This window comes from Protopterus annectens, chromosome 11.part0 (genome assembly GCF_019279795.1).
Source record: "Protopterus annectens isolate FY-2018-M chromosome 11.part0, PAN1.0, whole genome shotgun sequence".
Classification (NCBI taxonomy): Eukaryota; Metazoa; Chordata; order Ceratodontiformes; family Protopteridae; genus Protopterus; species Protopterus annectens.
In genome coordinates, this window is record NC_056745.1 from 680,757,643 (window position 1) to 680,770,002 (window position 12,360).

The window sequence follows — 12,360 nt, forward strand, 5'->3', positions numbered from 1 at the left end:
TAGTTTCAGATCTTTCTTTCGTAAACCTGTTTGAAAGTGCCCAAGTTCAAAGTGCTCTCACTTCACAACCTGTTACCTGCTACTCCTCATTCATTTTCATATATACACTAGATTTAACAAATGCTTATGACATCCCTATTCATCAGGTGTTCTCTTAAGGTTGTGTATGGCTAGATCCCATTATCAGTTTTCAGCCTTACCGTTCATGAGCAGTCTTGGTGCTTTGTATAATCAGTGTTTAGGTCCAGTTGTATACCCATTGTAAGCTGCATAATATCCATGTTTTCATATTTAGAGAACTTGCATATCTCTGCAGAGTCTGTGTGAGTTTCAGGAATCTTTCACTTGGATGAGAGATCTGTTACACAAAATGTGATTCTAAGAGAATATTCAAAAGTCTTTTGACTCCTTTACACAGATTGTGTTCCTGGGGTGTCAGCTAGACATCACAAATAGATCTAGATTTAGATCTGTTTCTAAGGGTTTCTACTCCTGACTGCTCACTGTGAGGGAATATCTCAGGATTTTGGGTCTCATGGCATCTGATTCTTATACCCTGGCAAGACTCTGCATAATAAAAATATAGTAGCATCTGGTGTCTCCTTGGTCCCATCACCAACATCCTTTGAAATCCCAGTGCTGGGGGTTTTCAGAAAGGAAATAATTTGGTGGAGACTACAAAATATCCTTAAATCCATGTTTCCTCCTCTGCTTCCATGTTCCAAAGCAGTCTGTCACCACAGACAGTATAGACTCTGCTTGAAGCAGTTTCAGGAGGGATAAAAGTAAAAGATGTTTGGGACACCGAGGACAGTCACAAGTACATAAATGTAAAATAGGTGCTTGCCCTGATCAAGATTCTCAACTCTTTGACTCTTTGCCTCATCTCTTAGCAATCACCTGGCAAGATTCTGCTCTAGAACTTCGTGCAAGAAGGCCTGGGAGCTGGATACCTTTTCTTTACCTTTGACAGGTGTATTTGTGTGATTTTCCACTCTTTTCACTAATTCAGAGGGTACTTCTGAATCCCCAAGATCATTGTGATGGCCTTCAGTCCCAGGCAAAAGTGGTTTTCCCTTTTGGAAATGGTCTTCAGTCCCAGGCAACAGTGGTTTTCCCTTTTGGAAATGGCTGGTGCAGTTTCCAGAAGCTTCCTCACAGACTGGATCTACTTGCACAAGATCAGTGTGTTCAGTACACTTTGACGCTGATCATTTTCAGTTGACTGGCTGGATGATAGGGCCTTAATTTACTTAAGGCATATGTTTACTGATATGCAGCAGCTACTAATGGAGGCAAGAAAGACTGCTGCTACTAGAAAATCATATTAGCAAATTGAAAAGGTTTGTCCTAGTTGGAGCCAACAAAATAACTATCACCTCTGCAGAGCTAGTTGTTCTCTTGTTTTATAATTATGCGAGTCATTGTCATGCATCTTTTTATATTCCCCCAGGGTCCATTTTTTGGCTATTTCAGCATTTCTGCCCATGGATCTTCATTTTTCAATGCATTCTCATGTTCAAATGTTTTTAAAAAGGGTCTTGCTTAATAGGCTTCCAAGAAGACTGGGTGGCCTGTTCCTGGGATCTTAATTTTGTGTTGGAGATGTTAGCACTTGTTCATTCGAACCAGCTACCTGCCTGGCTTGAGATTCTTAACATAGAAAACTGTTTTACTGAATGCTTAGACCTTTGCAAGCTCTTATGGTGAGTCAGCCCCATCTCATCTTCCATATGGATAGGGCTTCTTTGAAAACTAATGATCCTTTCTTGCCTAAAGTGATATTCTAGTGTACTTTGTCAAGCTATCCATCGCCCATTTTCTTTCCTAAACCTAAAAATGAGGGGAAAAGGATACACCATACCTTGGATGTCCACAGACAACTCCCGTACTATTTTGACAGAACTAATTTTTGAGATCTTTGGATCAGTTAATGTCTTGTGATGGTAAGAAGGGACAACCTGTGTCAAAGCGACTATTGCATTTTGTTATACCCACCACAACAAAAGTATTTCAAATGGGGTGAAGTCCCACTCTACCAGGACTCTGGCTTCATCTATGGCTTTGTTGGGCAGGACATCATAATGACTCCTAGCTGACAGACATCTGCATTGTACTGCATTTTTGATCAGTGAAATTAAATTTATTTTTCCCCATCAAGACATTTCTCATGATGCTGATCATTTATTGTGTAGCTTTTTTATAAAATTGAAAAAAAAAATCTGGATAACAGCTTAACAGTTGGTTAATTTCTTCATTGTAGTGCATCTTGGACAGTCTTATTGTTTCCTACATTATACCCCTTGATATGCATTCTTAATTAGTAAGTCTCTTGAGTAAGATGACCAGTTTTAGATAACATCAAAACATTGTAACGAGCTATGAATATCAAATGAAAACTACACAGAAGAAAGGGTAGTAGGTACTTATGAGCCAGAAAATCATACAGGAAATGTAAACCATATAAATGAGAGTTCCACAACAGAAAATGTATGAAGTTTTGTCCCCTTCACCCACCAGTGTTGGAAGTACGTCTGTCCATTATCAGTGTCACCTGATATAAGACACTGTCTGTAAGAGAGCAAGAAGGTGGGATTATGCATCTTGGTATTATTTTGATGCCTTCTTTTCCCACCCTGGCAGATGATTTAAGCAGAAACCTTATGGATCCTTACGAGTAGAAACTAAATCCACAAGTATTCAGCATAACACAGAAATCGGGGAGCCCAAACCTAGATCTATTTGCCTCTCCTCAAAATTATCAATTGAAAAGATTCTGCACAAGGACTTATCACAGACAAGCATGGAAAGTGGATGCCCTATCCTTCAGTTGGAAAAACCTGTCAGTTTACGCCTTTCCTCCTCTGCCTCTTCTACCCAAGGTCCTCCTAAAAGTCCGACAAGAAAAGCCAAGGATGATATTAATTGCCCCAGACTGGCCCCACCAATACTGGTACCCAGTCCTACGGAACTTGTCTCAATACCCAGCTTGGACCTTGCCTCAAAGACCACAACTACTGACTTGGCAAAACAATCAGATCCTGCACAATCCACTACAGACTCTGAACCTGGCAGCATGGCTAATCATGTAATCATACCAACACCTCTTAGCAAAGCTGTGATGGATGTCATTTTGGAAGCCAGAAGGCCAAGTACTAGAAAATCTTATGCTGACAAATGGAAGAGATTCTGTGCTTGGAATCAAGCATAAGGAACTGATACAGCAGAACTACATATTCCTTAGATATTACAATACTTAACTGAGATGCTTGACAAAGGCCTATCTTTCTCATCGATCAAAATCCATGCCTCTGCCATTTCGGCTCATTACAGTACAGAGCCACCAATCTTTTCTCATCTTTTACTAAAGCAGTATCTTGGAGCCAAAAATTTAAGACCTCCTAGAAGATCACCATTACCTGCATGGGACCTCAATTATGTGTTGGAAAAGCTCACCCTGCCTCCATTTGAACCAGCTGCTACCGCTGATATAGTTCTTATGGAAGACAGCTCTGCTACTACCAATTACTTCAGCAAGAAGAGTTTCAGAGCTACAGGTCCTCATGGCTGTAGAGCCTTTTATCATATTTTACCCAGACACGGTGTCTGAGGGCAAATCCTACTTTTATGCCTAAGGTAGTTTGCAGTGTGGCTCTTAACAAAACAATTAATCTGCCAACTTTTTATCCAAATCTGCAGAACAAAGGGGAGAGAATTCTGCATTCCTTGGGCATACACAGACAGCTAAGATTCTACTTGAGCAGGACTAAAGCTCTAAGAAAAACTGAGCAATTACTAGTGTCATATGCTGCAGGATTAGAAGGAAAGGCCATCTCAAAGCAGACAATTTCAAAGTGGATAAGCCACTGCATCCATTTCTGCTACTTACACCGTGGTAAACCTGTGCCCAAGGGCATTAGGTCTCATTCCACCAGAGCTGCAGCTACTTCAGCAGCCTTTCTCAGAGGAGTACCAACCAAAGACGTTCTAGAGACTGCTACTTGGAGTTCTGTTCACACCTTTACAAAGCATTACCATTTGCCTCTCTACCAAGTCCAGGGCAGGCTTTGCCACTGCAGTGCTGCAGGGCCTTATAGCCGCACCTAATGCTGTTTAGCTCCTGTCTCCCAACCATAGCTTTGGGATTCTGCGCAAATGTAATGACTGCAACAGTGAAACACGAAGAACATAGTACAGTTGTGTACACTTACCATAAATGTAGATGTTAGTGTATTCACTGTTGCAGTCCAGGTTAGCCTCCTGCCATCCCCCTGTCATTCTACAGTTTCTTTCCTTCACTATCTTCTACAATCTATGTGGTGTATTTGCTTGTAGATGAAGGTAAAGTTTATACTGATGCATGTATATAGACATATATATAATATTGCTACCTTTTTGGGGGCACCTGACATCGGGGGCAAGAAAAACTAAAGAAAATGGCATCTGCTGCATGTTTTATACCCCTGACGACCTGACGTCATGGAAGAGAAGACTGCATCCAACGCAGGACCCTAGACTTTGGAATTCAGGACGACTGAGGGCAACCTGCCAGCAGATTACCCAATTGTAATGACTGCAAGTAACATCTACATTTATGGTAAGTGTACACAACTGTGCTTTTGTTTTTAGCCGATGTCTACTAAGAAGGGTAAATGCCGATGTGGATGCCAAATTCCGCATAAAGACGCCCATGACCATTGTGTAGGCTGGGAAAACAACCATACCGCCTGTGCCATTTGCCAGTCCTTCATCCCTAAAATGCTTAGATGCCATCTGGCAGCCCTTAATGTTTACTTGGAAAACCCAGAGACTTAAAAATTCATGCTTAGTATGGATCCTGAGTTGGATGCCCCAAGGTTTCATGGCCTGCTTACCCTGCTTCTCCATCATTTGACGCCTCGCTAGCCACCAATATAGGGGCTGAGAGATGTTTGTTAGAGCTGTCTGCTTCATTGGCTTCCCTTGAGGCAGCTGTTTCTCAAGTACTGGCCAGCATGTTCACAGAGTGAAGTTGAGGGGGGAATCCGGATCTACCGGATGCCCGTCTCGGACGCCAGAATCCGAAGCCCCTGCTTTAGCTCAAGCTCCTGAAACTAGGCCGCCTCCTCTTCCCAAATGTACTCCTTTAAAAAGAAAACGGAAAAGTAAACCTTTGTCTCTCTCTGCTTAGGGACTTCCTGACTGGCAATCATTTTTACTCCGTCCCTGATGCAGGCCTTGTGGCCCTTGGGCCCTCTGCTTCCTTTCCCTCCACTATCCCAGTGCTAAGCCCAAGGCCTGCCTTCCCACTTCCCATGAAGAAGAGGAAGAACTGCTCTTCAGCTGATGAGTCTATTACCTATTCAGTACAGATAGCCTTACCTCTAGAATACTGTTCCCCTGATGAGGAATCCATAGAAGGGGACTCTTCTGCTGAGGACCACTTTTGGGAGATCATAACTAAAATGAAAGAATATTTCAAATGAAATACTTTCCAAATGACAAACTCAAACAGGATATTTTGTGCTATTGCAAATTGAATCTCCTTCACCATCTGCCATTCCCCTGTTATACCTGCATACCTGGATGCATTTACATAAATATCTAAAAATCCTGATTCTCAGCCACCTGCTCTTAAGAGACCTGATCGTTTCTACAAGATGCCCGATGACCATAAATTTCTTGTGATGTCCCCCTTGGCAGACCCTGCAGTGATTGCTGTAGCTCCGCCCCAGACAAGCAGTTAAGACTGATCCTATCCTCGTCCCTTCTGCCCACTGACAAGGGTAGCAAAAACATGGACAAGCTAGGAAGGAAAGTGTACACCTCGTCCACCTTAGCCTTCAGAACTATTAATTACCAAACCCATATGGTTAAATATGCCTTGGACTTGATATCCCAAGCATCTACACTCCTATCTTCATGTCTGACTCTCCTAACAAGACTGAGGTAGCATCAAAACTGTCTCTGGCATCCCAGGTGGCCAGGCACTCAATTTGGTGCATTTATGCAGCAGAGGCTTTTGCTAAATCTGCTGCATCTACTGAGGTGCTCCGCAGATATTCATGGCTTCTACTTCAACCCCTGCCTGAGGATTTCAAATCCAGACTTCTTGATGATCCACTAGACCACAACCTCCTGTTTTGGAAGCAGTCTGCTGAACTGTTTAAGAATCTTCAGGAGAAAAGCAAGGAGTTTCAAGTCATTAAGCACCTTCTGGTATCCCCTGTACCTAAATACTACCGAAACTATCCATCTAAGGCCACCTATTTCAGCAGAACTCCTTCCACTGCTATCCCCTCTTCTGGGAATAGGAGAGGAACCAGGAGGTAGACCTCTACCAGACCAGCCTCTTCTCTACCTATCCCCAGACAGCCCTTTCATGTCAGAAATGGCACCAACGATGCATGACTGCCTTGCCCATCTCTCCCTGTCAGCCCATTTCTCCCATTGCTTGCCCCTCTGGAGAGCAATTGCTTCATATCGCTGGGTTCTGGCAATAGTAGAAGAGGGATACTTCCTTTCTTGGAAAGAATGGCCCCCTTCTCGGAGGGATCCTATTCCCACCCAAATACCAACTACACTTATTTCAGGTATTATACAAGCTCTGCTGACACATGGAACCATGGAACCTGCCCCCCAGGACAAGAAGGAAAAGGCTTTTACTCAAGGACATTTCTAGTACCAAAAAAGGAGGGGCCACAGAGGCCAATCTTGGATTTGTTTTTTCTAACTCTCTTCCTAAAAAGTCCCATCCTTCAAGTGCTATCCCTCCAAACCCTACTTCCACTATTACCAGCATAGGTGTTCATGGTCACTCTAGACCTGAAGGAGGCCTACCTCCACATCCCTATAAAACCCTCTCACAGAAAGTACTTGCGTTTCACTAGGTCCTGTTCTCACCTTCAATTTGCTGCCTTGCCATTTAGTTTATCCAGTCACCCAGGGTCTTCACCAAATGCCTTGCTCCAGCCATAACCTACTGCAGAACCGAGGGCATTCAGATCTACCCCTACCCAGATAATACACTCATTCTTACAGAAAACGAAGTCTCCCTAAAAAAAAGTCTGCATTTTGCCATGTCTCTGCTTCAGGGTCAGGGGTTCACCCTCAGTCTCCCCAAATTATCCCTGACACCACAGCAAGACAAAATCTTTCTGGGCTGCAGGATCCCAACAGACCTGATGAAGGCATTCCTTCCTCAGGCAAGTGCTTTTCTCTAACAGGCCACTTCCAGGATCTGCTCCATGCCCACCAACTATCAGCAAGACAGTTCCTGCGACTTCTGGGCCTTATGGCAGCCACCATTCCTATGCTACCATTAGCCAGGATGCACATGAGAAAACTACAGTGGTATCTAAAGAACATGTGGTCCCAACACAACCACCCTCTAGAATTCCAGATTTCCTTCCTACCCTGCCTTAAGGCAAGAGTTAAGGTGGTGAATCCAACAAGTTCAAATGAACCCAGGGCTTTCCCCTTCAGCTTCCCACACCATGTCAGTACATGCACACAGACACATCAGACCTGGGCTGGGGGGGCTATAATGAAGGGCCTCGAGATGCAAGAACTCTGCTAGTCACCCCTCCAGAAAAAACACATCAATGTCCGAGAAATGACTGCAGTCCTTTTGACACTGAAAAACCTTTCTTCTCATTCTTCATCCAGGTCCCCTTCAAATCTTCACAGACAACACCACAGTCATGTGGTACATCAACAAACTGGGACCAAATCCTATATCCTGTGCTGGCTTGCAATCCAGATTTGGGACCTAGCCTCCAAAAACAATCTCTGCAGGCAGCCTACATACCATCCTGGGAGAACCACCAAGCAGATGCTGTCAGCAGATCATCCTCTCTGCATCACAAGTGGATGTTAAACAGAGAAGTTTTTGTGGACATTGTCCACCAGTGGGGTGCACCTCAAATAGATTTGTTTACCTCCCCCCAGAACAGACAACTGAAAAATTTTGTACCAAGGACCACTTCACACTAGCTTGGAGAGTGGACGCCTTCACTATTTCATGGAAGGGATGATTTCTGTATGCCCCCCCTCCTCTCATTCAAAAGGTCCTTCCGAAGATCAGGAGGGACATGCCAAAAATCTTGCTGGTGACTCTTTCTATTGGTCAAGGCAGCATTGGTTTCCCCCTTCTACTTTCCATTGCCAAGGGCAGTCACCACAAGTTACTCCACAAGGTGGACGTACTCGCACAGCAGAAGAGAACACTCATCCACCCTCACCTGGAAATGCTATGTCTAACACTGTGATAAACTTTTAATACCCTTCAGACACTGCTGCTCTGAGGACATGCTTTCATTCCTGAGGGAGGCCAGGAAACCTAACACAAGGAGATCCTACATTTTAAAATGAGAGATTCTCCAAATGGTGTCTCCAAAGACATGGGTATCTCTTTTCTAGTGGATGTCCCTCTAGTCTTGGCTTGTATGTGTGAACTTATCAAGGCAGTCCTTTCATACTCTTTTGTGAAAGTCCACCTATCTGCAGTCTCTGCCTGCTTACCCTTAGACCCTCCTTTACTCTCCAGGTTAGGTGTTAATTTGTTCCTGAAAGGGGTCTTGCATATCAGGCCACCAAAGAAGCCCATTCCACTGCCTTGGGACCTAAACTTTTTCCTAGAAAAACTCACACTGGCCTCATTTGAACTAGCCATTTCTTCAGAACTACAAATGTGCACATGGAAAACAATCCTGCTGGTAGCTCTCACCTCCGCTAGAAGGGTATCAGAGTTGCAAGCATTATTGGCCTGTCCCTCCTATACTATCTTCGCAGACAGTGTGACCCTGCTTACCAACTCTTCTTTCATGCCCAAAGTGGTCGGCGAGCTATCATTAATTCAGTCAATCCACCTGCCCCACCCTCTTTCCCTGTCCCGCCAATGACGGTGATAGAATACTCCATCCTCTGTATGTGCACAGACAGCTGAGATTTTATTTGGACAAAACCTAAGTCCATAAGGAAATCTAATCAACTCTTTGTATCCTTTCATCCCTGGGCAAGGCAGTCTCCAAACAAACCATCTGCTTCTGCTACTCCTACCATGACAAGGACTTACTTCAGGGGGTAAGAGCGCACTCCACTAGGGTCATAGCATCCTCAAAGCCTCCTTCAGAGGCCTGAACACGGCTTCCATCCTAGAGGCAGCCATCTGGTCCACTATACACACCTTTATCAGACACTACAAATTGGATCATATCTTCGGAGCCAGAGCAGGTTTCGCTAGGGCAATCCTGCAGAGATTTCTGGAATCGGCTAACTCTATCTCCACCCTTCCTCCTTCCCAAGCTGTGGTACTCTCCTACACTAAGAATACTGCAACATGGGAATAGAAGGACATAGAATAGTTGTGTAAAATCTTACCATAACCATAGATGTCCTTCTCTTCCATGTTGCAGTATTCTTCCCGCCCACCATCTTTTCCCCTGTCTATCGGGCACCCTAGGGCACCTCCTAGACTATGGTCTCACTAGGCAGTCTGTGGCATTTCACCAGTCTGGAGGACATCATATTGGCTCTACCTAGTCCACTGTCCGACTGGGCAGTTAGTTCTAAGGTCTGTGCATGCAAACGTTACATTTAAGGCTCCTGGTTCATCACTTTGCATGTGACGTCCATGCACCAACAGCAACCAGACTTAAGTTTTTGTATAGGAGTCAGCGTTCTGGTTGCCTGAGGCAGAGAACCCACACTAAGAATACTGCAACATGGAAGAGGACATTTGTGGTTATGGTAAGGTTTTACACAACTATTCTTACTTCACCCTTTTGAATGCATTTGAAGGATTTCTATGCTTAGGCCAATCTCAGCAGATCGATAATTAAAATACAAGAGTGGATACGAGTAAGGAAAGACTGTAGCACTGTATAAAAATTAAGCACAACAAAGCTAATGCAGCAGCAGAAATGTGGACCGGCGTTTTAAAAAAAAAAGAAAAGAAAAAAAAATAGAAATAGTCCTGTCTGGAAGCATATACCTGCATGCTGATTTCATGGTCCCTCAGAGCAAAATTACTCCATCAGTTGCATGGGGGTGTCATAGTTTCCTGTGTTAAACTTTGATTTCTTTAAAATTAGATGCATGTATCATTTTACCAAGTACCAAAACCTGTAAATGCCACGGCAGGCAGTTAAATATGCATTATCTGGCGTAATTGTTTTTAGTTCAGAAGTGGAAGTTATTACATCGTGTTTTTATAACTAGGTATTCTTTAAGAATGTAGTGTTTCAGTATTTATAACCGATAAATCAAGGAAAATACTTCATATTACCAGTGTTTGTCGATATTGGACAAAATCTTTGCCAAATAAGCATTCTTGCTGACTTTTTAAGAATCTTTGTTTTTTCTCATGAATGGTTTAAGATTTACTCTGATGCAACAGCAGTAGAAAGTCAAGCTTTTCTCATGTATGGACATGGAAAATGTTATAGCATGCTAAGATGTTAAATGAAAGTCTACACAAAGGTGTACCAGGAATGTGTCTAAAATGAAAATGAGTAATTTCCTATTCCACTGAAGGAAACAACCATTAGTATTTGAAGCAAATACACCCTACCATGTCAGTGTTTCCTTGTAAATTTTTCTTTGTTGATAAGGTGAGATGAGATCACTTAGTTTAATAGTACTATACAATTTCTTTCAACACAGTACACTGTGTTGAAGCCTTTCCTTTCTCTTTAAAAATCAATTTCAAACAAATTTTACTACTTCAGAAACAAATAACATTTTCAATAACATCTTTCTACTTGATTGTTGCTTTGAACTAAAAGGAAACTTTAATCTAAATATGCTTCAGCTGAATGTAACTTTTACAATTACTGTGAATATGGAAAAAGTGAAACTAAATATCCACCATCATATTTTGTGGGGATGTTAGATCGCTTTGCCTTTTTTGGGCCACATGGAAGGCCTCATTTTTTTCTGAAAAGTGTGAAACGGCAGAGCAGTACAACTTAAGAAGAAAACTGCATTACAATTCATCTGTTAGTTTCAAGCAAGTAATTTAATTGTCATGTAAGGTTTGATTCTCTAAAGACATCAGTATTTCCTGATGGATGTAGTAGTAGAGCGTATTTGCTGTCTTCATTTCCCCTGTTCACAGAACTTTTAAATTTCAGCTGAAGGAGGAGTAAAGTCTCCTTTTGTTTAGTAGTGATGGCAAATGGAAAAATGTGATTGGCAAAATGTTAAGAGTTGTGAAGCAGACAAATTTGTTTCCTGTGTGTGGAAGTGAAGAACTAGATTTTGTGAGCTTTATTGTTTGAGTATGTCAAGGATTGTGTCAGAGTGTTCTAATCGGTGGGGCTCTGCCAACTTAGTTTGATATACATTTTCTGAGGTCAACACCTTAGGCGCATAAGGTTATTATTTTTGCTTGTTCTTTTCTTTCACTGAATTAATGCACAACAGTTTACTTCTGTGTTGTATTACAGGTATCTCAATATTTATGTAGGTATTCCAGATGTGGAGGAAAGTTTTAACGTAACCAGGCCAGTTTCTCCACATGAGGTATGTGATTTGGAAGGCTAAAATCCTGTTTTGAAAATATAATGCATTTTGTTTTCACAGTACAGATGACTTGCACTGTCACTGCGCTGCATATCTGTTTTGTAATCTGAGAAATGCATCACTACGCATTCATGGCTTTGTAGTTACATTGACATTTTATTTACTTTGTTTCGTTGTTTGATTTGCATCATTTACTTATCTGTCCTGGGCTGATCCAGAAATCAGTGAATTATTTTCAGTGTTCTATCTGTATAAACAAAAATAAAGAAATAAATTGTTTTCCTAATAGGAGACCAAATAATGAGTCCCAACATTTTAGGAAAAGTGTAGAGAGAAACTAGAAACTGCCAAAGGTGCACCAGACAGAGCAAAAATAAATAGGCGTAGATAAAACTTCTGGTGAACCACCACAGTTAAAAACTCTGTTTATTTAAAAAATAGAGACAGAACTTAAGACTTCCAACAAAAGCGCTAATCATTTAGAGCTCTCTTTCATTGGAAGTCTTTTATGCTCTCTCTATATTTTTTAAATAAAGTTTTTAGCTGTGATGGTTCATCAGGACATTTTAGGAAAAGTGGGTTAAGCAAAAAAAAAAAAATTTCCTTGATCCACAATTGGCCCAGCAACACCAGAGCAAGTCTATAGAGCATATTGGGGGTAAGATTATGGTTCATGTCAGTTAACAAGTCCTGTTGTGGAGCAGCAATTCACTTGTTTATTTCTACCTTAAAATTTAATACAATTTTCCATTTTCCTTGGCACAGTAAAAAAATCTTAGGATGTTATGTGATCCTATCTCGCCTACATTCTGTACTGATGGGCTCGGAGCCGATCCCTCGGCTCCGACTCAGCAC

General features: G+C 42.2%; 1 protein-coding gene across 1 annotated transcript in view; it reads left to right on the forward strand.

Moving 5' to 3' along the window:
• The window catches only part of POLR3B (RNA polymerase III subunit B), a gene marked incomplete in the record, with an annotated part of 1,742,661 nt that overhangs the window by 66,963 nt on the left and 1,663,338 nt on the right, over positions 1 to 12,360 (forward strand). Inside the window, 1 exon segment of the mRNA XM_044088141.1 lies at positions 11,430 to 11,505. Coding sequence (XP_043944076.1) covers positions 11,430 to 11,505 — 76 coding nt within the window.